General features: G+C 47.4%; 2 protein-coding genes across 5 annotated transcripts; both read right to left on the bottom strand.

The window, feature by feature from the left end:
- Positions 1 to 1,217: 1,217 nt before the first annotated feature.
- On the bottom strand, positions 1,218 to 5,400 carry Znf691 (zinc finger protein 691). Of its 3 annotated transcripts, none has more exons than XM_032888645.1 (2): positions 5,321 to 5,400; positions 1,218 to 2,107 (listed from the first exon to the last, which is right to left on the bottom strand). In XM_032888645.1, exon 2 carries the CDS (start codon positions 2,096 to 2,098, stop codon positions 1,247 to 1,249), a length of 852 nt encoding a protein of 283 aa, XP_032744536.1. In that variant the 5' UTR covers positions 2,099 to 2,107; positions 5,321 to 5,400; the 3' UTR covers positions 1,218 to 1,246. The 3 variants fall into 3 exon arrangements, with proteins under 3 accessions (XP_032744536.1, XP_032744545.1, XP_032744554.1); XM_032888654.1 differs by lacking the exon at positions 5,321 to 5,400 and adding an exon at positions 5,300 to 5,319; XM_032888663.1 differs by lacking the exon at positions 5,321 to 5,400 and adding an exon at positions 4,207 to 4,544.
- A 3,402-nt stretch (positions 5,401 to 8,802) lies between these two features.
- Ermap (erythroblast membrane associated protein (Scianna blood group)) lies at positions 8,803 to 19,576 on the bottom strand. 2 transcript variants are annotated; one of them, XM_032888623.1, is made up of 11 exons: positions 19,487 to 19,576; positions 18,956 to 19,294; positions 17,593 to 17,874; positions 15,627 to 15,743; positions 15,045 to 15,077; positions 14,582 to 14,614; positions 12,800 to 12,820; positions 10,982 to 11,002; positions 10,854 to 10,880; positions 10,740 to 10,766; positions 8,803 to 9,518 (listed from the first exon to the last, which is right to left on the bottom strand). In XM_032888623.1, exons 1-11 carry the CDS (start codon positions 19,569 to 19,571, stop codon positions 8,803 to 8,805), a joined length of 1,701 nt encoding a protein of 566 aa, XP_032744514.1. In that variant the 5' UTR covers positions 19,572 to 19,576. The 2 variants fall into 2 exon arrangements, with proteins under 2 accessions (XP_032744514.1, XP_032744524.1); XM_032888633.1 differs by having other exon boundaries at positions 17,593 to 17,868.
- Between the last annotated feature and the right edge of the window lie 7,115 nt (positions 19,577 to 26,691).

Raw genomic sequence — 26,691 nt, 5'->3', positions numbered from 1 at the left:
ATAATCACTGCTATTAATGACGTGTTATCATCCTGGGTTTAAGAATTTTTATATTCCCCCACTCCCAATCCTTACTCCCTGTCACTGCCTTTTCCCTTAGCCACGAAAGTGCTCAATTATAGTCTGAAGTTTGAAAGGTTCTTATCTTGATATGACTTCCAAGAGCGAAGGTTGATATCAAGAGGCCACACTAGCGCCCACCTCTAGGCCAGCCTCCTTCAGAGGCCAACAAATATACTCAGAAAGCACACGGATGGGCTGAAGAAGCCAGGTCTACACTGGCCCCACCACACGCCCCCTGAGTGGCCTTCCTTTAGACCGTTTCATCTTCTGCCCTTGAGCGTTTCTGTGGCAACCGAATGAGATAAAGAATGCCTTGTACAACCAACAGCCTGTAGCGGATGTTCAAGTGACAGCCCCTCTCCCTCTTCCAAGGCTCCAGAGGCCCTGCTGTCTTTCACATTTCAGAGGAGCCACCGACTGTCTCAGAATTCAACTCAAACCCTTTGCAGAATGGCTACCCTGGAACAATCTCCCCAGTGCCCCATATCCCCAAATCAGTACACAGGTCCTTTTCACTGAAGTGTTTTACTGGTGATTACTGAGGAGAGAGACACAAGTCAGGGTGAGAAAACCAGGTAACAAGCACGGGAGGGTGAGGGTCCCTGGATTGTGAATCCCTGAGGCTTCCTTTTCATTCTTACTGAAGGGACCACAAGCCTCCTCTCAGACTGAAGAGGCCTTCAACAGGAGGACCGTGCCTCCCAGCCCCCGGCCCTAGAGGCTGACGGGATGAGGCACAGCAGGTAGGAACTCACAGGCTGCTGCAGTGTGTGTGAAGCTAAACAACTTTGGAGGACCTGTAGACAGAGACCGTCTCCAGCACTACCCCCAAAGCCAGGGGACTGATGCCCCAGTGACAAGAGCATGTCATTTCCCCATTCCCCCCGCCCCTGAGAAAATGAAGAGTGGGCACCCTGATTTTCCAAGGCAAACACCTGCTGGGAAGAGACAGGATTTTTACTCAGTCCCTTCTCAGAATTTCCTGACTGCAAAGGCAAGAAGGAGCTGTTCCCCAAAGGGAAGGGTTGGTAGTCTTGGAGGCCACAGCAGGTGTTCAAGGCCTCCTCTCCTCCTCCTCCTCTTCTCCTCCTCCTCCTCCTCTTCCTCCTCCTCCTCCTCCTCCTCCTCCTCCTCCTCCTCCTCCTCCTCCTCCTCCTCCTTACTCCCTAATCAGGGCCCCCCTTTAGCTAGAATCTTTCTCATTCTGCTCGCCCAAGTGTGTTTTCTGGTGTCGGATGAGGTTGGAGCTCCGGGAGAAGTGTTTCCCACACAGGGTGCACCTGTACGGCCTCTCCCCTCTGTGCGTTCTCTGGTGTGCACCAAAGTTGGAGATGTCACTGAAAGTCCGCCCGCATTCAGTGCACTCGTAAGGCCTCTCACCCGTGTGGGTACGGTGGTGCACCCCAAAGCTGGAGCTGTTGCTGAAGCTCTTTCCACACTCACAGCAGATGTAAGGGGCCGGCTCCAGGTGGGTTCGGTGATGTACAGCCAGCGTGGAGCTCTGACTGAAGCTCTTGCCACAAATGTCACAGCGGTATGGCCGCTGGCCCAGGTGGTCTTGCTGGTGCGTGGTGAGGTCGGAGCGCCTCCTGAAGCTCTCCTGGCACCTGGCACATTGGTAGTGCTTCTCCTCCAGGTGGATGCGCTCGTGCCGGATGCGGTTGGAGCTCCGGGAGAAACTCTTGCCACACTCTGAACACTTGTACGGCTTCTCCCCAGTGTGGATCCGCTGGTGCGTTCTCAGGTTGGAGGTGTTGTTGAAGGCTTTGCCACACTGAGCACATGTAAAAGGCTTCTCATCTGTCTCTGGGCTTGAGAAAGTCATGGGATCCCCGGGGCCTCCAGCTTGGGGAGTGACTTTCCGCCATGGCTTTTGTGAATGCTGTTCATTGTGCCCCTCCAACAGGCTCTCCTGCCCATGTTCCTCCCCAGATGTGGTCTGAGAGTCCTTGGAGCCATCCACTCTCCACGGCTTAGCCCCTTCCCCTTCCTCAGGCAGGTGTGCTCCAGGACTCTGCTCCTTCTCGCTGCCCATCTCTGGACCCTGAGAGCAAACACAACATTCAACGCCTTTATTCCTTGTGTTGGGCCACGAGACCCCACGGAATCTTGCTTTCTGGTTGAGGCTGTGATAACCTCAAATAACTTTATTTGCTCCTTAACTTCCAAGTGACAAACTTTCACAGAGTTAAGGCTACCCACCACTAACAGATGCACCCTGTGTGATCTGAATGTCACTCTTCTTCGTGACATAAATGATGGCACCCTAGACTATAATTTATGTGCAAGTAAAGGTGCCTCCATGTAGAGATGAACTCAACATCTTCCTGTTACGTAGCCACTCACTCACTGACTCTGAGGTGAACATAAGTAATTTGAAGCAGTTACTTACAAGGGCGAGCGTAAAAAGTCTAATGCTTGGCCAATCCATTTGTCTCTAGACCCCTCTGAAATCACAGGTTAACAAGACCTACTTCAGAGCTTGACCTCTGTCTGCCATTGTGGGTCAGTGCCAGCTTCTGCATACAAACATCAGACAGATTCATACGCACACGGCTACACATTTTTTTTTCTTTTCCTCCGGAGCTGGGGACCGAACCCAGGGCCTTGCGCTTGCTAGGCAAGCGCTTTACCACTGAGCTAAATCCCCAACCCCACGGCTACACTCTTAAATAGCACACAGTGGCAGTCATGTTTAGCTACATACTATCACGCCACACACGGGACCAAACACACCGACATCAGCTGGACCTACTGTGTACGCATTTGCGTCACACATACAATCAACACACTGACGTCAGCCATGGAGATCACATGCACATCCATATCTGACACAGCTACAAAAAAAAATGCATGCTTCCCCACATAGTGAACTGAATAGAAGTGTGCGGAAGGCCGGAAGTGTATCCAGAACGCTTGTCTTGCTTTCTTATGTCTAATCTCACCCCCTGCTAAGGTCCCTCAGCACCCTGAGTTGTGCCCACTTTCTCCTTTGTAACAGAAGGCTGTGCTTGTCCGTGTGCTTACTTTTCCACACTTCTGTTCTCCATAGTTACTTATAAGCAGCTTAAGGGACGGGGTTCATTGTGGTCGCTTTCTGCAGCAGAAGGCTGGGCGCTCATTTGATTTTCTGAATGAAAGGGATGAGAACTTTCATCTCTGCCTCTGTTGACTCTGCCTCGGACTTTAGGATCTAGATACAAGAAGTAACATAGCCTCCACTAGTGATTTTTTTAACAGGGGTTCTCTATGTAACTGTGGCTGTTCTGGAACTCTCTGTGTAGGCCAGGTTGGCCTTGAACTTACAGAGATCCAGTTGCTTCTGCCTCCTGAGTGCTGGACTTAGAAGCTTGTGCCATCATGCATGCCCAACTGTATATCCTCTTTTAAAACTGCTAAGACCATATAATTCACCAAGTCTCTCTCCAGGGCTGAATGCTGGGTCAATATGGGAATAGAAAGACTGCCAGGCATAGTGGCCCAGCCCTTTAATCCAAGCACTTGGGAGGCAGAGGCAGGCAGATCTCTGTGTGTTCAAGGACTGCTGGGTATACACAGTGAGTTCCGGAACAGCCAGAGCTACATGAAGCTGTGTCTCACACACTAAAACAAACAAATTTAAAAGAAAGACTGAGCTGGGGGCTGGAGAATTGGCTCAGGAGTTAAGAGCACTTGTTGCTCTTACAGAGGACCCAGATTCTGTTCCTAGTACCCACATCTGGTAACTCCCAACTGCCTGTAGCTCCAGGGGTTCTAATGCCCTGTTCTGGTCTCCACAGACACCTGCACACATGTGGTACACATACATATACTCAGGTGCACACACATACATATAATACATTTTTAAAACTTAGCTGAAAAAAAATGACTCTGGGTAAAGACACTAAGGACCGAGACTGAACACAATCTAGACAATATAAGTTCCAGGGAATAGACAGTATGTACCCATTCTCCCTGGCCAGCACTGCAAAGGGCACATCATGCAGTAGTCAGTATTAGTTAATACTTTAAAAGGTCCTTGACCTAGGGCTGAGCAGTCCAAAGGCATCTTTCAATTCACCTTTACAGCACCTCTGCCTCCCCGGTGCTGGGATTAAAGGTGTTGGCCACTGCCTCTGGCTCAGGTATTCTTTTCATACTTACTTTAGAAACGATGACAGTGAAACTCAGAGAAATCAAGTCACTTGCCTAAGGGCACACTGTAAATGGCAAAACTGGAGCCATGCTCATCCCTCCAAAGCTGAGGTTTCTAACTATTCCACTAGTACCAGAGGGAGAAACGGACGAGAGGAGAGAAAAGGTGCCATTGCAGTTAGGATACACAAAGACATTTCTCTGAAGAGGACCGGGAAGGAGCTTTCATGGAAGAGGTGGTATTTGAACTATGACTTGCAAATTGGACAGATGAGCAAAAGCAAGGCTGGCAGGGACAGGGAGTCCATTACTGACTGAAAAGGAAATGCAGAAAAAAAAAATACAAAGTCACGTTGCATTACAAAGATCTGAGGGAGAAGAGACTTAGTGCATGCTGGGTTTTCTTCCTCGGAGCTCAGCAGCACAGAGTCTCGAGCGAGTAAGAGTGCAGAGGAGGGACGAGCAAGATGAGGCTTGGTGATCACAGATGATAACGGACAAGAGCCTGGATTAGAGGGAAGAGACCAAGCTGTGGTCTGAAAGATTAAAGTTCTAGGTCTGGGTACGAGTCAAGGGCAACGGGAGTAAACTTGGAAGGACCAGGGACAGGGTGTGGAAAAGTAAGAAAGCACTCACGGGAGCTACATAGCGGATCATCAAAGGAGCTAGAGGATCTGAGGTGGTCAAGGAGAGGGGACAAAGGCTGCAGCAGTGTCCAAAGAGCCTAGTAAAGTGGGGAAAGTGGGGTAAAATTGGAAGAGTCAGCTGGGAAAGCTGAAGGATGAAAGTTAGGTTCAGAGATGTCCTTGGGCTTGGGGCTGGAGCAGGAAGAGTACAAGGGGCGACCCTAAAAGACATTGGTGTGTGGGAGTTGCAAGGAGTGGTCCAAGGTCAACAGTAAGGGAGGGAGGGTAGTAAGGATGGGCCATCCGAGGACTGGAACAGGATCGCAGCGGAGGGACACTCGATACCCGGCGGCCTTTGGAACTCGCAAAACAGCAGCTTCCAAAAAAGCAGCTTCCAAGCCCTTAGCGAAAGCGAAGGGGTCAGGCTCGAAGCGCCCCGCGCCTCGCGTCCGCCTCCCCCATAACACCCACGTCACCTCAACACAGCCGCGACCCACCTCACTTCGGCAGCTTGGTCAGGGACAGCGCCGCCTCGGTGGGCGGGGAAAGGAGCCGGAGCCGGAACCCAGAGAGGACTCGCCTCTGCACTGTTGGGATTGGGTTCTGGAAACATTTTTCCTTCTTATTAGCTATACTAACTGTCACACTGCACAAAACCTAGGCGGGACGGCCAATAAATATTGGTCTAGGGCGCAGCATGCTGGGAGTTGTAGTCCTGATGCTTGTTCCGCTAAAAACATTTGCCCACTTCAGAACTCAGCTGTGAAGCTGTCTTCACTTCTAAGGTCATCAGATTTCTTTTCTGTTTGTCTTTTGAAGTGGTGGCCCTCGATAGAAACCTCGTACTTTATTTAAAGTTTATAGTTTAAAATAAAAAGAGCATGTACCCGAAAGAAGTTTAAAGATAAAGTAATTTGATCTTTGTCTGAGATACTAAGTGTCCCCTTCCGAGGACTGACCTTCAGCCAGGTCGGCCAGTGGCCCAACATAAGGTTTTTCCCCCTGTGTCCTTTGTGATCCTGGTAACCCAACAGTCTCTCATCAGTATGGATATAATAGACAGTAAGGTATCCAGAGATAGTTTTTATTTGGTTGCCTGGTTGCTGTTTTCCCAGATTTTATTTTGAAGAACAATAAAGATTGGAGCTTGCAAGATAAAGAGGATAAAGATAAGTTGATGTGGAAGCTAACTACAAGATTTTGCTGTTTGCATGGCCTTTCAGTGGTTGTCTTTGTAACTGGAAAAGGTTTAGGGCTAGTGATGACTCAGTAGTTAAGAGCACTTACAGCTCTTTCAGGGTATCGATTGCCAGCACCCACATTAGGTAGTTTACAACCACCTGTAACTCCAGATCCAAGGGCTCCAATGCCTTCTTCTGGGTTCCTCGAGCACCTGCACACAAGCAAACACACACACACACACACACACACACACACACACACACACACACACACCACACACAATCTGAAAAGAAAGAAAAGGGACAGGCTGGCGAGATGGCTCAGAGGTTAAGAGCACTGTCTGCTCTTCCAGAGGTCCTGAGTTTAATTTCCCAGCAACCACATAGTGGCTTACAACCATCTATAATCAGGTCTGGTGCCCTCTTCTGGCCTGCAGGTGCATACATGCAGGCAGAAAGCTGTATGATGTATATATAATAAATAAAAAAGAAAGAAAGAAGGAAAGAAAGAGAGAAAGGAAGGAAGGAAGAAAAGGGACAAGTTTTATAATCCTAGCTCTCTCCTCTATAAATTCCGTGGCACAACTATTGTAGCCATGTAAGGATTGAGTGGATAGACAGACAGACATTTCCTGCCTCCACAAATAGCTGTATTCTCTATTGGTAACTTCTCTCAATAGGTAAGACCAGTGTGAGTTAGTTTTAGGATTGGCTATTCAAACAATTATGTTTGGAGCCGAAGATGTGTGTGAAGTGTAAGTATCTATTGCACACTATTAGTTTATAAACTGATAAAAATAAAACATCCAAAGGCAGGAGTAAAACTGGGCTTATTATGAACGGTCTAAAGTTTGCTTGAATGGCGGCTGAGCTGTTCAGAAACCAACCCCATAATGTGTTTTCACCACAACTGCTTTTCATAATGAAGACAACATACCAAGCAACAAGTACTAAAGGGTATATTTAATAACTGTACAAAGACAAAATATTCCTCTTGGGCACTGTAATGGCAAATTTTACATCACCTTGACCCATCACAAAGGTCCCAGACACTTGGTCAGACATTACATTTGGTATATGTGTGAGGGTAGCTTGGGCAAGATTAGCATTTAGTCAGTAGACTGAGAAAGCAGTCACTCTCTTTAATCCCAGTGGAAGTCAGAGGAAGATCAAGGAAGAGACTTGCTGCCTATCGGGTAGATGGATATCAGTTCTTTCCCTGCCTTAGACTGCAACTAAAACATTGGCTCTTTCTAGAACTCTGACCTGCCAACTTCAGTCTTGTATTTATTTTCTGTCCCCATTTCTTACTGTGTGTTCGTGTGCACGCGTGTGTACACCCAGACAGTTGCTTCTCTTTCTCTAGGGAACATTAATACAGGCTCTAACCTGTAGCAGATCTAGTTCCTGTGGGGTCCAGCTGCCTTCCCATCTGCAAATCTGTAGTTAGTAACACTGCAAACAGACCAATCACATATGTGGGTATTGAAAATGCCTTGCCGTCTTTCTCTAATCCCACATGCAAAACTTGGATTCATTATTTAAATATTTATTTTAAAAAGCGTGTATGTGTGTGCGTGCGTATGTATGTATGTCTGTATGTATGTATGTATGTATGTATGTATGGTGTGATGATGTGTAGGTAGTATATGCAGTGAGTTACAGGCACCCTTGAAGGCTAGAAAAGTCTCATCCTCTGAATCTAGAGTATTCTGAATATCTGAATATTGGGTAGTTGTAAACTGCACAATTCGTGCGCTGGAAAACAAACCCAGGTTCTCTGCAAGAACAGAATGAGCTCTTTATTGATGAGCTGTCTTTCCAGCCCTGAAATGATTATTTTATTGTCTTACCTTATAATCTTTCAGTTATGATGTCTCATTGTGGGTGGGTGGCATTGAGACAGGGCTCCTCCACACAGCCCTGGCCATCCTAGAGCTTACTATGTAGACCATTCAGGTCTACGGGGGTATATGTGAGTGGTTCGAGCTGCTACTTTGTCTCACCGGGCCTCTCTGAATGTCAGGAAGTTTTCAGAAGGGCGATAGCCACAGATTGCAGAGTGACGAGTCTGCTCAGGGCTGCACAGCTGGATTGCTTCCGTTACAGCTGTGCCTACCAGCCTGTGTTGAGGTTTCTTGGGATTATGGTTTCTGGTCATGTCATAGGTAAGAATTTTTGAAAACACGTGCATTCTGGATATGTCCATTTCAAATTAGCTGTTGGAAACAGCTCTGGGTGTCTCCAAACTCTGCTGTAAATAGCATGAAGAAAACAGAAAACCATGGAGGGTTTACCCCTCTGTCTCTAATCCTGAACAAAGAAGGAAGGATATGTGACCCAAGATATATACTTGTAAGAAGCTGGTGTGGGGAGTTAGAGGCCTGACTGGGGGAAAGAAAATGGTCTCTGGTGGAAGACCTTGGGATCTGGGGGCTGTAACTTCGCAATGGAAGACCCACTGAGCAAGCTGACGAGAAGCTGGTGCCAAGGTTCCCTCAGGGAATCTTTCCTCTGAGCAGCACAGAATCCTCCTGTATTACATCCAAGGTCTCCTCCTAAACCTCGATCCAATGCAATTTATTTCAAGAAGTCATCTACCAGGGCAACGGAAATGTCTAGTCTCTAGAAAAAGGCAGAGTTCAGAACTGAGCCCTGGGAGAAAAACGGAATTAAAAAAAAAAAAAAAAACCACAGAAGGATGTGGATTGGGGTCAAGGAGATGAGGTGCTGGGTCAGGAGCCTGAGTGCAGGGTGCCAGGCCGGATGCTCATGAGAGTGAAGCTCAGAGCACAGCCCTACAAAGAAGGAACCTTGAGCCCCTGCAGGGCAGGGCCAAGGTTCGAGGGCCAGGTATCGTTAAGTGGAAAAAGCTCAGAACCCTGAGGGGAGAGTAAGGATGGATTCACCTTCAGGGACACGTCTCCATTAGCACGGCCCTTCCCTTCTTGTTTGGGGGCAATCGATTCCTCTGATTTCTGAAGCTCAGTACAAATGATTAGAGGCGCCGTGTTTTTCCCTTCATCATGAAGACAAGGCTCAAAGAAAGGGCGAAGTGGGCTTGAGAAAGTGTGGGTGAAAGTAAAGATGTGAGACTTATCAGTCACGTTGAAGAAGGAGATGATGCCGGCTTCATAGTCCAAGAAAATCCCCACGCACTTTGGGGACTCTTTGAGGCGGAAGGAGGTCTGCGGGGATGTGAGGGCTTCATACTCATTCCCACGGCTCTGTCGCACGAGCCAGTGGCCATTGGCAGGCGAGGCGGTGACCTTCCCTTTCCTGCTCACAGACTCACTACACACCCCGAGAATCCATTTGGTCTTCTCGCCCACGTACACTTCCCAGTAGTGACAGCCGGTGGTGAAGTACTCGGAGCCCAGGACGCTGACTACGAAATCAAACCTCTCTGGGTTGTCAGGAACAGACCGCTTCCTGTTGCCGAGCCTCACACATCTCCGATCCTCAGACAGGATAAGTTTGGGATGTGCTGTGTCGGGGTCCAGGGTCACTGCCACTGCAGAGAGAGAGAGGTGAGAACAGAGATTGATGTTTTAGGGAATGGTCCAGTAGATTCGGAGGGGAAAATACCCTGGAGGTCCGCAACCTATCATTAATCGATTTTAGTTTACCGCTCTCTCCCGGCCTCCTACACCTCTAACTTGCAGGCAGAAAGCTGAAGTCCTGGTCCACCTTTAGCACTACATAAAACAGGCAGGGTACCTCACTTCAGTGCTTGGGAGTGGAGTCTGGAACATCAATAGCTCAGGGCAGCACTACATTAGATTGTCTCAAAAAGCCAAAACAAAACAAAAAAAATCTAGACTTGGATGTTAGTTAGTTAGTTAGTTAGTTAGTTAGTTAGTTAGTTAGTTAGTTAATTGGTTAGTTTTTTTGTCAACCTGATTACAAGCTAGAGCAGATAACAACCTGTGGGTCAGGGCTTCTTCGGGAGTCACATATCTGATATCCTGCATATCATATCTTTACACTACAATTAGTAACAATAGCAAAATTACAGCTATAAAGGAGCAATGAAAATAATTCTGTGGCTGGGGGTGACCACAATGTGAGGAACTGTATTAAAGGGTCGCACCATTTGGAAGGTTGAGAACCACCAAGCTAGAGTAATCTGGGAAGTGAGAAACTCAGTTAAGAAAATGCTGAGCTTGCTACTGGGTTCGTTTTCTTGATTAATGGTCGATGCGATGGCGCTCAGCCCATTGTGGGAGATGTCAACCCTAGGCAGATGTTCCTGACTGTATAAGAAAGCAGGCTGAAGAAGCCATAGGGAGCAAGCCAGTGAGCACAGTTCATTCCCCAATGGTCTCTGTTTCAGTTCCTGCCTCCACATTCCTGCCTTGGCTTTGCCTGATGATTAACTGTAAACTGTAAGCCAAATATACCCTTCCCTCCTATGTTAGTTGGGGTTTCTATGGCTACGATGAGACACCATGACGAAAAGCAACTTGGGGAGAACAGGGTTTATTTGGTTTGTATATATCCTGTGTCACAGTCCTTTGAGGGAAGTCAAGGAAAGTCACAGATTTGATCCAACTATGCTATGTAGTGACAGTAGTGGTGGTGGTAGTGATGGTAATAATAATAATAATAATAATAATAATAATAATAATAATAATAATAATAATAATAATAAATGTACGGTCTGCATCCAGATGGAACTTAAGTGGCAGAGTTTGAGGATAGACTCTGAAATGAGACCTGGTTATTAACTTACCAAAATGCAGCCGGGCTCTCCTCCAGCCTGAAAGGCAAAGAAGAGAGTTACTAAAGCTGAGGAGAAATGGAGGCCACCCAGAGACAGAGCTAAACCCGGGAGAGAGCGTCTCACCTGCATTGGCAGCGGCTCTTTTCAGCTCTGGGGAAGAAGAAACAGGGTGAGGGGTGAGCTGTCTGCCTCTGCACTCACCGGGCAGGACAGAAAACAGCATGGACAGGATAGAAACGTGGGCCACTTACTCAGTTCACTCCGGAGTTTCTCTGAAGAAGAAAAAACAGTTGGGCACATCAGAACAAGGACAGTCACCCACTCGCAATGCTGTGGTCCCTCATGCCCACCTTCCTAGGGCAGATTAGAAGTCCTAGGACTGCCCCATAATGCTGTCAGCACTGGTGATAGCTCCCAGCTGTGGCCTAGGGGTCCCCAGAGATATGACAGATGGTCCCCAAATTTCTAGGTGAGGCAATCCTCTTAAAAAAAAGATGTATGTATGTATATATGGATGTATGTAATGTATGTAATATATGTATGAATATAATGTAATATATGTATGTATGTTTTTTGTTTTTTATTTATTTTTTTATTTATTTATTTATTTATTTATTTATTATATATAAGTACACTATAGCTGTCTTCAGACACACCAGAAGAGGGCATCGGATCTCATTACAGATGGTTGTGAGCCACCATGTGGTTGCTGGGAATTGAACTCAGGACCTCTGGAAGAGCAGTCGGGGCTCTTAACCACTAAGCCATCTCTCTAGCCCCCTGTATGTATGTATGTATGTATGTATGTATGTATGTATGTATGTATATAGTGTTTTGCTTGCATGTATGCCTGCTTGCCAGAAGAGGGCACCAGATCTCATTATTGATGGTTGCTGGAATTGAACTCAGGACCTCTGGAAGACCAGACAGTGCTCTTAACCTCTGAGGTAAATCTTATCTACAGGCCCAATAAATACTGCATGTCACACCTGTAGGTGACAATATAAGGGCGTGAAGATATTATAGAATAAAATATAGGAGGTTGGGGATTTAGCTCAGTGGTAGAGCGCGTGCCTAGCAAGCGCAAGGCCCTGGGTTCGATCCCCAGCTCCGAAAAAAAGAAAAAAAAAAAGAATAAAATATAAGCTTATTTAAAGCTATCACCCAGTTGTTATTAGCTTGTGTTAGCATGTATATTTTCTCCATGTAAAATATATAGATAGGTCACATGCCTTCAAGTTTGCTTGTTTTCTGGTTTTTGTTTCGTTTGGTTTGGTTTGTTTTTGAGGTAGGGGCTCACGATGTTGGCTGGCCTGGAACTTGATATACAGACCAGGCTGGCCTTGAACTCACAGAGATTTATTTGCCTGCCTCTGCCTCCCGAGTGCTGGGATTAAAGGTGTGCCCCATTGTATCTGGCAGGCTTTTTGTTGTTATTAAATGTCAAAAATTGGTTCCCAAAGATGAGGTGACTGAGGGCTGGAGAGATGGCTCAGTGGTTAAGAGCATTGACTGCTCTAACAGAGGTCCTGAGTTCAAATCCCAGCAACCACATGGTGGCTCACAACCATCTGCAACAGGGATCTGGTGTGTCTGAAGATGGCAACAGTGTACTCACATAAATAAATAAATAAATCATAAAAAAAATCACCTTCAAAAAGATGAGGTGACTGAGAATCCAGATTCAAGTGGAGACTCAACTGTTATAGATTCTGCCTTAAGGGAGCACCAGGCCTGGATGTAAAGGGCTCCAGATGGCTTCAGCTTCGAGAGACACACATCTTTGGTAAAACAGTTCCCATTTAGAGACTATGTGAGTGTTATGCAGGAAAGTGAAACAGAGAGCTTTCACAAGGGCCTGTGAAGAGCCGGAAACCTGTGGCTCGATTTACTCTATTCCCCCTGCACTAATAATGAAACTCAGGAGTCACTCAGCCCACAGTGGAGACGTCAGCAGTGACGTCAGCAGTGACGTCAGCAGAAGGGACACAGCAGCGAGTGACGTCAGCAGAAGGGACACTCAGCCTGCAGCAGAGATGGCAACAGAAAGAAGGTGGTGCAAAACTTACTGAGGGCTTTGTGGAGTCTTCCTGAAAACCAGAGAGAGACAGAGAGAGGGGTAAGCAACCAGAGCCTGTCCCTTTATCTCTGCGACCCCCGAAGGCCCAGCACTCCGCCACCCCACAAAGTAAGGGGTTGCCTCCAACCCTATCCAACCCCTGGTTCCAAAGGTCAGACTCGGAGTCCAGGGGACCTTGCACCACTTCCGTGATGACCAGCCGCCCCAGACGTCCGTTCCTCTTTCCATTTGTATCTGTCTGGTCTCACTTCCTCCATCTTTCCATATTTGCATGTGTGTTACATGCACACATGCACGCATGTGTACGTGCGTGTGCACATGGGCCTTACTCAAGCCTTTTTATAGCCTCCTGGCTACAGTACCTAAGGCGTAAACCCAGCTAAAGGCCCCGCACCGACTGCCTTGTGTGCCTCTATAACTCTCTGGAACATTTCTCCAAAGTAACTCTTCCCACAAGTCAGGCTCACAGGACGTTTGGAATATTTATGTACTCCCAGTGCCTTGCAGGAGTGCTCTGGCTTCTCTAGAGGCCCGCCTGGCCCTAAGCTCCCCCGCCTCGCATTATCCCTGCCGAAGGATACTGAAGCCATGCATCCGAGAAGCTCCAGAAAAGCTAAGGGCTAGACTCGAGGTAGGTCCTTGGGCTTGGAACAGTGAAGCTGACTATGTCTGGGAAGCTTAGGATCGATGGCGGTCACTTCCACAACTAAGTGCCTCCAGTCACCATGTCCTGCTCTTACAGAGTATGACCTGGAACCTCTCAACAGGGCCATGCATGGGATTGCTGTTCCTGCGTTGCAGAGCGTGAGCTGAGGCTCAGAAGGCCTTGACATTTTCTCAAAGTCATCTAGCTAGTGACTGACCATGGAGGCAGGCTTCCAACTCAAGCCCATGTGATTTCTGAGACAGTGTCCCCTGTCATCACACAACCCTGCCCCCTTGTCCTCTTGGGCAGAACAGCCATCGTGACTGCAGCGTGCAGTGTACACTCCAACTGCAGGTTGGGAGAGCTATGGGGTGAGGCACAGAGCCTAACACCACTCAGCTAGGGGCCATCAAGCCAGTGATGGGCCTTCTCACAAGACTGTTGACATTTGGGGTCGGGGATTTAGCTCAGTAGTAGAGCGCTTGCCTAGGAAGCGCAAGGCCCTGGGTTCGGTCCCCAGCTCCCAGCTCCGAAAAAAGAACCAAAAAAAAAAAAAAAAAAAAAAAAAGACTGTTGACATTTGCCCTCGGTGGGTCCCAGCACACATTCATTCAATTAATGATGATGGCACAGCATTGAGGAAAAGGAGCCCCAGGCCCTGGGACAGATTTTTGGAAAGATTTCTCTTTAACACTGAGAACTTACTATCCCCATATTACAGATGAGGAGTCCCGCACTCTGGACAAGACCGAATTACTCAAGGCCAAGCTGTGGAAGAGTCAAGTACTGCTGACCCCAGAGCGTGCGGTCCTTCCATGGCACCACATCACCTCGCTCCATGTCAAGGTCATGTAGATTCCCGAGATCCTCATGCATCCCATGTGACCGTGTTCATATATGTGTCAGTCATGTGCAGACCTTCTTTTAAACTGATTGGTAGAAGGACTGGCAAAAGGAGCACATGATGACCCAGACCCATGCATTTGGGGTTCGTATCTCAACCACTGCTACCAACTCCATCGCCCACTGACGCTGGAAACTACATTCTGTACTGCGGAGGGACCACCGGTATCTATAAGTAGAAAGGATGCTGTATCTGCTCCCCGTCTCACACTCTGTACGTACCCTTTTCTTTGGCGTGGTCTTCCAGAAGATTTTCTAGAGAAAGAAAAGAGAAGACAAATGAGACATTCGGCCATTTCTGTGGAGGGTCCTGAGTCCCTGTTGGTTTTATCAGCCCTTGAGCTGCCCAACTCTGCCATCTTCAGCTCGACCCCACCTGACCTGGCCTGTAATCTTTCTTCTGAACAACAACAAATGGAAACCCAATTTGCCTCCCATGCCTTGTCTTACTCCTCCGGTCTCCTCACAGCACAGTAGCTGAAGAGCACACGCCAAAGTGTGGTTCTGAGCAGGATGTCCCCAGTGCCTGCTTTGGCATCTGTTTTAGGAGAAAGCCTGGGTTTCTCCATCAACACAAACAGAGGCTGGCGAAACTTTCAGGTTCACAGTTTAGTTCTGTGGGCACTGGACATACAGAAATCAACCAAACAAAAGCATGTCCCTGACCCCTGCCCAGGACACTTACCTACCTCCATCACTTGCTCATAGAGCAACTTCTCTGGAAGGGGAGAGAGGAGAGAGTGAGCTTGGCTTAGGAAACACTTTTTCTAACACACACTGTTGCTCAAACATGGTCTGAGCTGTCTGAATGGGACTGACCGACCCCCTTGCCACTAAGGTGTCTGACCATGTGAAAAGATCACCATCTTCACACCATCAGATGGGGGAGGAACTGTTGGGTTACACAACTTTACAAATCCTTCGCAATTAAGATGCTGAGGAATGCAACCATTTTAAATGAGGGTTTTAGCCAAATGAATATAATTGGATTTCCTGATTAGAAGGCTCTAATTTCTTAGTTAATTAGAAAGCTGCCAGGGCTGGTTCAGATCTAATTTCTCAGAGACTGAGAACTCACAGCTCTACTCAGAGCCTGCCACAGGTTACTCCATTCCCTTTGCCATGTGAGTCCCTGGCACGTGGCTGTCCCCGTTTTCAACTGGCAGGCTCTCCCACGTGTGGCAAATGCCGCATCTACTTCTGTGGGTCTTTCCCCACAGCAGTCACACTGCCCCCCTCCGCCTGCAGCTCCTTTACCCCCAGGTACCTCTAGATTTTTTTTGTTTGCAGAGGAGCCCAATGCCAAGAAGGATGAGGAGGCCCAAGATGGGCAAGACCACAGAGAGAGCCACTGCTGGAGAGGACAGACTTCCTGGATCTGGGGCTGAAACAGAGACCACCAATGACCACACTCAGGGAGACATCTGAGAGCAACTGCCTCGAAGGACAGATGGCCCAGGCACATCCTGCTGCCTCCATTGCCTCTGGGAAGAGCCCTGCCAAGACCAATGAGGCTTGGGAATTCAAACTCCGGGTGACAAAGAGAAATGGGGGGCTCATATTTCACAAAGGCTTCTCGACCACAAGCTGACCCTGTCCTCTCACTCCATGGACACGTTCTCCCAGGGACCTCACAGTGCCCAGTGTGTGCTCCTTAATAATTGCCACAGTCCCTCGGGAGTCTCCCTTCTCTTTTTGGTAGGCAGCCACAGGCCAGCCTCTCTGCTCCACCATCAGCAGTGACAATACGAGGTCTATGGACCACAGCAGCAGGCCGAAAGCCCAGGCAGGAAAAGAAGTGTCCGGTGTGGACTGAGGCTGTGATCCCAGCAGGTAGGGCAGGAAAGGGATGGAGCTGTGATAAGTAGCAGGGAGTCCCAGCTGGCTGGATGTCCTTGTTCAACCTTTGGGTGGCTCTAGGCAAGAGACCCATCCTTTCCCCACTTGGTTTAACTCATCTGTAAAATGGAGATGGTAAGAGTCCTGACTCCCTGGGACTTGGGGAAAGGGAAGGACTTAAGTAAGTCACCTTAAACTCTTATCAGCTAGGGGGAGACAATGTCAGAAGTAAGAGGAGAAGGTCATGGAGGGAGGAATAAAGAAAGGGATGGCAGATGACCAGGAGGCTGCTCTACCAACCCATGCTATCACGTGACTCCATATTTTAAGGGGATTTCAGTGTCACACCTTTTAACCCAGCAATTCCATTTTCTTAAGAATGTGATTCTGAATCAGCTCCCAAATGGGCGTGAAGATGTCCATTGCGTCATTAGTTATAACATGGGTGGGGGGCATTGCAAGGCATCTGGATTTCCAGACACAGCTTTTGGTTAATTTGTTTTAATACAGTGAAATCCTATGCCGTCCCCAAAACAAGTTATGAAAAGATATTGAAGAGTGTAGATGAAAAAATGGCATATGGCTAGGCAATGGTGGTGTACGCCTTTAATTCCAGCACTTGGGGGCAGAGGCCAGCAGATTTCTGTGAGTTCGAGGCCAGCCTTGTCTGCAAAGAAAGTTCCAGGTCAGCCAGGGCTGCTACGCACAGAGCATATATGAATGTAACTCTTGAGAGCCATAACCCCAAAATATTAGCAGTAGTTCTCTATAATTTATGAGATTCTATACCATTGTTTTGATCTGTCTAAAATGTCCCGAGCTGGAGAGATGGCTCAGTGGTTAAGAGCACTGGCTGGGGTTGGGGATTTAGCTCAGTGGTAGAGCGCTTGCCTAGCAAGTGCAAGGCCCTGGGTTCGGTCCCCAGCTCCGAAAAAAAGAAAAGGAAAAAAAAAAAAAAAGAGCACTGACTGCTCTTCCAGAGGTCCTGAGTTCAATTCCCAGCAACCACATGGTGGCTCACAACCATCTGTAATGGATCTGATGCCCTCTTCTGGTGTGTCTGAAGACAGCTACAGTGCACTCATATACATAAAATAAATAAAAATCTTTTTAAAAAATAAATAAAATGTCCCATTTTTTCAAGTTTTCTTTTACAATATACATTCTTAGAGCTATAATATGATATCATTCGTGGAAATTTTGAAAAAAAGTTTAAATTTTATGTGTATGGGTGCTTCATTTGCTTGTGTGTCTGTGTACCATGCGTGTGCCTGGTACCCCAACTGCTGAGCCATTCCTCTAACCCCTGAAAATTCCTCACAGAGTTTCCACTGAGGAAGGGGTTTCCTCCAGGCCTCTTAGGAGCCTCAAGCTTATTTTCACCCCAGCATTACCTGTAATCAGCATGGCTGTAGTCTTCTCTTGGCCAAGGACCTTATTACGGATGGTGCAGGACACATTTCCCAGAGCGTTGTCCCTGATTCTGCTGGACACTGCTGTTCGGAACAGCCCAGCTTCATCCAGGGTGTGAGTCTCCGAAAGGGAGAGCAACGCTTTACCGGTAGGGTCTCTCCACTCAGTCCATGGCTCCGGGAACCATCCCATTGATTGGCACACGAGCTCCATCCACCCAGCATCATAGCCCTTCACATGGATGTAGGGGTCAGAACCTAAAACTGAAGAGGACAGATTGCCTGACTGAGGCAACCCAGCTGACTGGCAGGGCCCTGGCAAGAGCATGGTCCTAGCCAACTTCTTGCCCTCCACTCCTCCTCCAGCCTCCTCTGATGGAAGGCCATAGCTGTTAACAGAGCTAAAGCAAATGCCTTCTTACCCTTACCCACAGCTGCTCGGTCCACCGCAATGGGATAAACAGCCAATCTAAATAAAGTTCAAGGTCCACTCAGGACAATACCAGCCTCACGTTATCGCAATTCTTTGGGCACTCCAGTCTCTATTCTTGCCCTCTAAACGACTCCATGATAGGAAAGAGTCCACCAACTACTGCTGTGTTCTAAAGGAACTCATCCCTCTGGAGTATGCAACCAAATGACAATCAAAAAATGATCAGGGGCTGGAGAGATGGGTCAGGGGTTAAGAGCACTGGCTGCTCTTCCAGAGAACCCAGACTTGATTCCCAGCACCTACATGGCAACTCACAACTGTCTTTAATTCCAGTCCCAGGAGATCTGACACTCTCTTCTGGGGTCTGTTAGCCCCAGGTACCCATGTGGTGATAGATAGATATACATGCAGGCAAAACACTCACACACATAAAATAAAAATAAGTCTTTAAAGAGATGCTCTGTGGTGGCAATGCGGGGCTGACATGGGGCAAATGCAGGGACATGGATTGGGTTTGAGGTAGACTCATTTTTCTAAAAACAATGAAGCTAGTTTGAGAAACAGTATCTGTCTTCTGGCCCTTTAAACAGTCAGAACTCAGAAGGGACTGTGCATCAAATCCTTGTCACAGCTGAGAACTCTGGGCCTTGAGGATTTTTCCCTGCAGACCTGACTAGGAGTTTCTTGGTAGTGGAGAAGAGAAAGCTTCCCTTGTTGTCTGAGCCAAGTTTACAGGTCACCAACTGTATTTATCCAGATCCTGTATTGGATGATGTTTTCCAAAGTCCAAGTTCCTCCCCTCCTCACAACGAAACACCAGTCAGGGTTTCATTGTGATAAACAGGACTGGAGAAGTCCAAGCTGGCAAAGCAGTTGCCACAAATGACCCCGGCCCCTCCAACCCCTGCTAACCTGCCACCTGCAGGGTCACGTTGTCCTCTTGACTTGAGTTTCCGACCCAGACCTGACACTGGTACAGCCCTCGGTCCTCGAACCTCACATTACTGATTTGCAGGATGTAGCTTCCCTTGTGAGCATCCCTCACCAGTGCCGTCCTGCCCTTATATTCTGGCATCAGGTCTTCAGTACTGTTCTGCCCATCTCGGAACATGTGGACAGCCTGGGGGTGAGGCGGGTGTGTGGGCCGATGCCACCTCATCTGGCTGATCGCCATATTAGGCCAGAGCCGGAGAGGGCAGGACAAGTTGGCTGTGCTCCCAAGAGGGGCTATGTAGAACTTGTCAGCACTCCCTGTGTGACAGAGACCAAAGGGGGAGAAGGATGATGAAGAGATGGCTTGGGAAGGAGTGAGAAAGGGGGTTTCCTAGGGAATGGCAATCCTGGTGAGGATAGTGGGAAACAGAACCCAAGAAGAACCAAGTCCCAGAGCCATGCCTCATCCCTGTCCGACCTCCCAGGCAGAGAAAGACCAAAAACTCCTACCTGACCCCTGAGCAGGCAGCTGGAAGATGGCTATAGTGAAGAGGCAGCCGACAAGCCAGGAACCAGAGGGACTTAATCTCTCCATATGAACTAGGACAGACACCAGAAGAGGGCTGAGGAGTTTGAACTGAGAAACCTGGGAACTGGGGCTGAGGCACATGGCCCACCTGAGGAGCAAGGACGTGTACTTCTAAACCCAGCTCCACTACTCCACTCCCTTGTGACACCACCCTCACCCTCGGGTGACGGTGTGACTAAAACCCTCAGAAACTCTTCTTCTTAAAGTACTTTTAACTCTATGTATATATGGGGAGGCCTGCACACCCCGTGCGTGCAGGTGCCCTCAAAGGCTAGAAGAAGGCGTTGGCTCCCCTGTTAACTGGAGATGCTGGTGCTTGTGGGAAAGTCTGCTCCTGGTCTGAGAGTGGCTCCCTGGGAGAGCCGCAAGCACATGCTCATCACTGCTGAGCCGCATCCCCAGAATCCCTGACAGCCTTTCAAGTTGGCAAACAATAAGCCAAGGCTGCAAAGACCTCATCATGCACCATCACGAAGGCACCAATCCTTCAAACAGGCACTGGGGCTAACTAGACCTGGGCTCAGGTCTTACCTATTTCTATCTGCTAGCCCCACATCTCTAGTCAAGTTGTGTAACATCTGTGCCGCCATGTTATTAGTCTGTCGGGACGGGGCTCCTTCACAGGCAGGTGGACAGACTCAGGAGGAGAGTGTGCTTCAAGCACTGGCAGTAGATGCCTGGGGAAATGTGCTTGATAAGCGTGTACTAAACTCAAAGGGGATAGTCATAGCTCAGAGGCGCCAATCACGGTGTGTTTTAGCGGTGGGAGACCCCAGAGAGCTCCCTAGTGAAGCTCCGCCCACCCATTTGCTATTGCCTGAACGGCCATTAACCGGAGGCACAGTCTGTCCTGCCACACTGAAGAAGTTGAAAATGCAAACGCTCTTGGAGGAGAACACTTGCAAGTTATCTCCACCAGTTCCCACCCTTCCCATCGCTTTGGTTATCAGATAACAATCAGGGGCGCTGGAGGGATGGCTCAGTTCTTAAGAGCACTGCCTGCTCTCGAAGAGGACCTGGGTTCCGTTCCCAGCACCCACATGGCAGCTCACCAGCATCTGGAACTCCAGTTCCAGGGCATCCGATGCCCTCTTCTGACCTCCGCAGGCAGTAGGCACGCATTCGTGCACGCAGACAAATACTTATATCCATAAAATAAAAACAAATGTTTTTAAAAACATAAAACCATCGAGTTGCTCTGATACCTGACATCTTCCGCGAGTGTGGCTTTACACACGTTTTCCACAGCTCCACATGTTCCTTTAACAGCTCCAGCGTCCAACACAAACCTGTGAGAATTTTTAGACATAATTCCATATGGTTGAACGCTGCTACAGATGACAGTGCGTTGGCAGCTGGAATTAGGAGGCCTAGTCCTAAGGGTCATAGCGTCGTCTCCAAAAGAAGAAACTGTACATTAAAGCAAGCTGCTTAAACTCTTAGGCCTTGGCTTTCCTAATTTTAATATAGGAATGATTTAAAATTTCACCCCCAAATTGTCCTAAGGAAAGGATAAGTAAGTAAATAAATAAATATAAAAGTTCCTGTTTTCCCACAGCCTTGCCTTAAGTGGAATATATCAAGATTTTAAAGTTTTAATCAATTTGATAGCAAAATAATATTTCTTAAATTTTTTTCCTTGACATGTTGTCTCTTAAAGGCTTGAATAAATCTTTATGTAGTAACCATTTCCCCCCAATGACACAAGTTGAAAGTATTCCTTCAGTCAGTCAGTCACATTTTAAGTTTGAACTAGTTTGATTTTGAAAGCTTATAAAAAAATTCCAACAGACATTCTCTTGCCAATCTTGAGCAATTTACAAAGGTTCTTCACATCTAGGAAGGATCAACCTGACATTGCCCAGCCCGGGACCCAGCAGATGGTGAGGGCAAACTGCATACCTGATGGAATATTAACAATACTGTGATATTAAGTAAGAGTCTTAAACAGAACCCGCTCACCACACTCATCACTTGGATTTGAGGCTCCTAAGTGTCAGCTAACCATTGTCCCATTTTGTCCTTTACGATGATCTCTGTAAAGAGAAAGATTATTTCCCTACTGAACCTTAAATTTCCTGAGAAACTTAAAGAACTAAGCAGACTAAGGGAAGAAAGGCGGCCGGAGAGAACTCACCACCTTTGGGATGGGGGATCTGTCCTTTAGCAGCAGACCTGGAGCCTCCTAGCTGGGAACATGGGAGGGCGATCTGACATCGGGCAAGAGTGCCAGGAAGATCTCAAGAGATGGGACTGCAAAAAGTTCCTATTCTAGTCCGATGACCAGAGTCTCAAAGCCAAGGGCTCCCTCTGCCCCGCAGATGGCCTCTGGCTGTCCCTATACACAAACAAGCAACGCCCTGTCTGCCCATCCCTGATAAAGCTAGACTACAGAAAGGGGGCTCCCCGAGAGCCGGGAACCGTCTACTGCGTCAGCAAGGAAAGGGCCTTTCACCCAACTCATGTCTCCCAGTGCTTGCCGCCAACCGTGACTCCTGCAATTTAGTTCCATCACTCTTTTTTTTTTTTTTTTTTAAGTCTTGCTCTCTTTTACTTCCCGACCAGCATTAATTAGAAGCTTCATAAATGGAACTGGAGACCATTATGTTGAGGGAAATGAGGCAGACTCAGGAAGACTAGTTTTCTCCTATATGTGGGATTTACATTTAGGGGTGTGTGTGTGTGTGTGTGTGTGTGTGTGTGTGTGTATGCATGCGTGCACGTAGGTTATGAAAGTCAAAAGGAGACCATGGGAGAGGAAAAAGAAACCATAAAAGGCAGGGAGAGAGTAAAGTACTACAGGCAATAGGAAAGCACAAGGGAGGAGTGTTGGGAAGGAGTGAGAACAGTAAGAAGGGTTTAGGGAGCGTGTGAGAAGATACTGGAGGAGGGAATGAATACGAACAAAGTGTAACGATACGCACATGTGTAAAAGCCACGATGAAACCCATCACTTTGTATACAAACTCTTTAAGATCAACTTAAAAATGAGAGGGTTGGTTTCAGAACACCCGCCAACCAGCTCTGGTTTTTATCTCCAGCTACACCTTGATATATGCTTTCAGACAAGCCGCTCGCTTCCTGCCCCTCCTCCTGCGCTACACCCTTCCCAACTGGCTTGCCTTCATACTGACTGTACTCATGGCAATACCAACTATGGGCCCGGACTTTTATAAAGAAGTGCTGGTCACTCAGAATTCCCGGTGTTTCCTTTGAATCTAGCAGATTCCGGTGGTGGCCCCACTGTGTCCCCTGTTGATGGCTGTGCTGACACTTTCAGTGTAACTGGGACTTGTCAGCAAGCTGTAGAGCCGCAGCTGCTTTTTGCTTTCTGTCTGAGATTCTATGGAAAGGCTCAGCAGGCTGCTCCGCCTCTGGACATCCCTAAAGTTCACCGTCAGTGAGGCATCACGGAGCCATCTTCACTACATAACTCCTCCAAGCTCTCCCACCAGTTCCTTTTTCTTCTCCTTCTGAAAACCCCTCGCACTAAAGGGCTTGTCTCTCACACTTTGCTTTAGGTATGGAGGTGGGCTGTACTAATTCATTCACCTGGCGAGGCTCTGGGTTTCATCTCCACCACACACACACACACACACACACACACACACACACACACACACCACCACCACCACCACCACCCCCACCACCCCCATCACCACCATCAGCGTTAGGCAGCCTCCGATTCCTCTTTCTTCTAGTTATCCTGAATTTATAACAATCAGACATGTACTGACCCTAGAATGCTAGAGCTTACATCTCAACGTTGGCAGTCATAACTCAGCCTTTGTCTATGTCCTTTCCCCCCGAGTTTTAATTGCTTTGTTTTCAGACAGTAGCTCACTACATAATCTATGACCTCAAACTCATAATCCTTCTGCATCTGCCTCTTGCGTGGTGATAGTACAGCCATTTATAGAATCAGCCCCGCCATGCTTTCCTTTGAGGGGTTAATCGGCAGAGGTCTGGACTTCCAGCTAAATAACTATGGTTTCTGAACACCTCCCCCAAACCCCAAGGCGCTAGACTTTTTTTTTTGGTTCTTTTTTTCGGAGCTGGGGACCGAACCCAGGGCCTTGCGCTTCCTAGGTAAGCGCTCTACCACTGAGCTAAATCCCCAGCCCCGGCGCTAGACTTTTTGAAGAACATTTATTGTCGTTTCTCCTTTGTTTGAGGCAGTCTGTATTAATTTTGTTGTTCCTTCCCCAACTTTCTGTTTTAAAACTATAAAACAAAATATTGTGGTTAGACAATGTATGTTCTTTGTGGCTTTTTAAACTTTAGTATACTAATACACTGGTGTGCATGTGCGTGTGCTGTCTCTGTGTGTGTGTGTGTGTGTGTGTGTGTGTGTGTCTATGTGTGTGTGTGTAGAGGCAAGAGGTCAATGTCAAGTGTCTTCCTCAGTTGAGCTCCACCTTACATTTTGAAAATGAGTCTCTTACTGAATCTGGGCCCTCTGAAGTGGGTAGGTCGTCTGGTCATCATGCTCTGGGAAATCTGCCTGTCTAAAAACCCTTGTATTATATCATAAGGCTTTCTCCTGTGCTATTTTAATGGCTGTGTTGAATTTTATTAAAGCTACTCTTTCGTCCATTTGTTTGTTTGGTTTTTGTTTTGAGACAGAGTCTATCTATGTAACCCTAGCTGTCCTGAAGCTCACTCTGTAAACCAGGCTGTCCTTGAACTCACAAAGATCTGCCTTCCTCTGCCTCCTGAGTGCTGAGATCAAAGGCGTGTGCTACCACAAGCAGCCCATTCATTCATCTTAACTCCGATGGTAAGATGCTGGCTATTACAGGCTTCCGCCTTACACACAGAGCTGTTTCTGGTCATTTACTTATAACAAGTCCTTAAAAGTGAAGTTGCTTAAATGAATGGTTGGGGTCAATTTTTAAAAACTGAGGTAAAACACTTTGCCATTTTACATTTTGCTTCCTTCTGGTATTGGGCATTGAACTCGCAGTCTCCCACACACCGTGCTCTACCACTGAGCTAGATCCCCAGTCTTCTTTTTTTTTTTTTTTAAAGATTTATTCATTTATTATATAGAAGTACACTGTAGCTGTCTTCAGACACACCAGAAGAGGGCATCGGATCTCTTTACAGATGGTTGTGAGCCACCATGTGGTTGTTGGGAACTGAACTCAGGACCTCCGGAAGAGTAGTCAGGTGCTCTTAACCGCTGAGCCATCTCTCCAGCCCCGATCCCCAGTCTTCTTACTTCTTTGAGACAGGCTCTCAGAAAGTTGCCCTAGGCTGGCCTTGAAATCACTCTATATGTAGCTCAGGCTGGCATTCAGCTTGTGATTCTCCTGCCTCAGCTTTTCCAGTAACTGGGATTAGAGGCATAGCATTTTAATCATTTTAAAGTCTATATGTAAAAGTATTCACATTGCCGTGCACCAAATCTCTAGAATTTTGTCTTGCAAAATAAACTCTATATCCATTGAATAATAACTTTCCTTTCCCCTTCCCTCAAGCCCTTAGTAACCACTTTATGTTTCCTAAGAATTTGACTAATTTTGATACCTCGTCAAAATGGAAGCATGTACTAATGTGTGTTTGTGTGTGTGCACATGTGTGCACACTCATGTGATTATGCCCATTTTTGAGGTTTTGAGATCTAGTGCAGAATTGGCCTCTGAGAAGACTATAACAACTCAGACTGAAAGACGTTCATTGTCCTTGTAGGCTTCCCATTGGGTGTAGCCCTAGCAGGCCTGGAGTTTGCTAGGTGGACCAGGCTGGCCTTAGACACACAGGGATCCATTTGCCTCTCCTTTTGGAGTGCTAGGATTATGAGTGACAGAGGGAGGGAAAAGCAGGTCTGAATGTGTCTCCAGAGACCAATGTCTTCTGAGCCCTGTCTAAAATGCCTGTTTAGCACTTACCAGCTGGGTAACCTTGGACACCTAACATTTCCATGCCTGTTTCTGATTAGATATTGTATTGGTACTTGTGCCTTTATGAGGAATAGGGGACTTAATAATGCAATGCTCTCAGAATATTGCCTAGAATATAGGAAACCCCAAAGGGAAGTAGCTACTGTTATTATGCTAGCTCTTCCTCCTTCTCCCTCAGACATTTCTTGCTACTATAACAAGTGAAAGTGGTAGCTAGAAATTCTAATTTACACCCTCTTGATTATCTGTGAGCTGTTTCTCTCCCTTCTTCTCCCTCTCTTTCCACCTCCCACCTCGTGTGTGTGCGTGTATGTGTGTGTATGTGTGTATGTGTGTGTGTGTGTGTGTGTGCGCGCGCGCACACGCGTGCACACGCTCGTGTGTATTGACTAAATATACTTCTGTCATGATGCTTGTGGTGGTTTGATTATGCTTGGCTCAGAGAGTGGCACTAGTAAGAAGTGTGACCTTGTTGAAGGAAGTGTGTCACTGTGGGGTTGGGCCTTGAGACTCTTCTGGCCATGTGGGAGACAGTCTTTTCCTGTTTGCCTTCAGAACAAGATGTAGAGAAATGGCTCGATGGTTAAGAGCACTTGTTGCTCTTGCAGAGAATCTGGGTTTGGTCCCAGAACCCAGCTCGCAACCATCTTTATCTTCAGTTCCAGGGGATTCTATACCCTCTCTGGCGCCCAGCACCAAGCCTGCCTGCACACCACCATGCTTCCTGCCATGATAATAATGGACTGAACCTCGGAACCAGTAAGCCAGCCCCAATGAAATGTTGTCCTTCATAAGAGTTGCCCTGGTGTCTTTTTACAGCAAAAGAAAAAACCTAACTAATACAACTCAACTTCTGTCAGGCTGAGGGTATAGCTCAGTAACAAAGGGATTGCCTAGCACAGGCTTGGGGCCTTGAATTTGTTTTGTTTGGTTTGTTTTGTTGAGGCAGGGTCTCACTGTGTAGCTCTGGCTGGCTGGAACTCATTATGTAGACCAAGCTGGTCTCTAATTCATAGAGATCCTTGTGTCTCCACCTTCTCAGCGCTAGGATTAAAAGCATGCACCACCAGGCCCCGCTTGGGGCCCTGTATTTTAAAATAGATAGACATAGATGGATAGATCGATATATAGATATAGATAGACAGACAGACCGATAGAACAAAGCTTTCCAAGCACTGTGGCATACAGGATCCCATTTGATCCTCCTTTTAGATCTATAT

This window comes from Rattus rattus, chromosome 1, assembly GCF_011064425.1.
Source record: "Rattus rattus isolate New Zealand chromosome 1, Rrattus_CSIRO_v1, whole genome shotgun sequence".
Classification (NCBI taxonomy): domain Eukaryota; kingdom Metazoa; phylum Chordata; class Mammalia; order Rodentia; family Muridae; genus Rattus; species Rattus rattus.
Note: the sequence above shows the minus strand (reverse complement) of the source record. Positions and strands in the feature narration are given on the sequence as shown.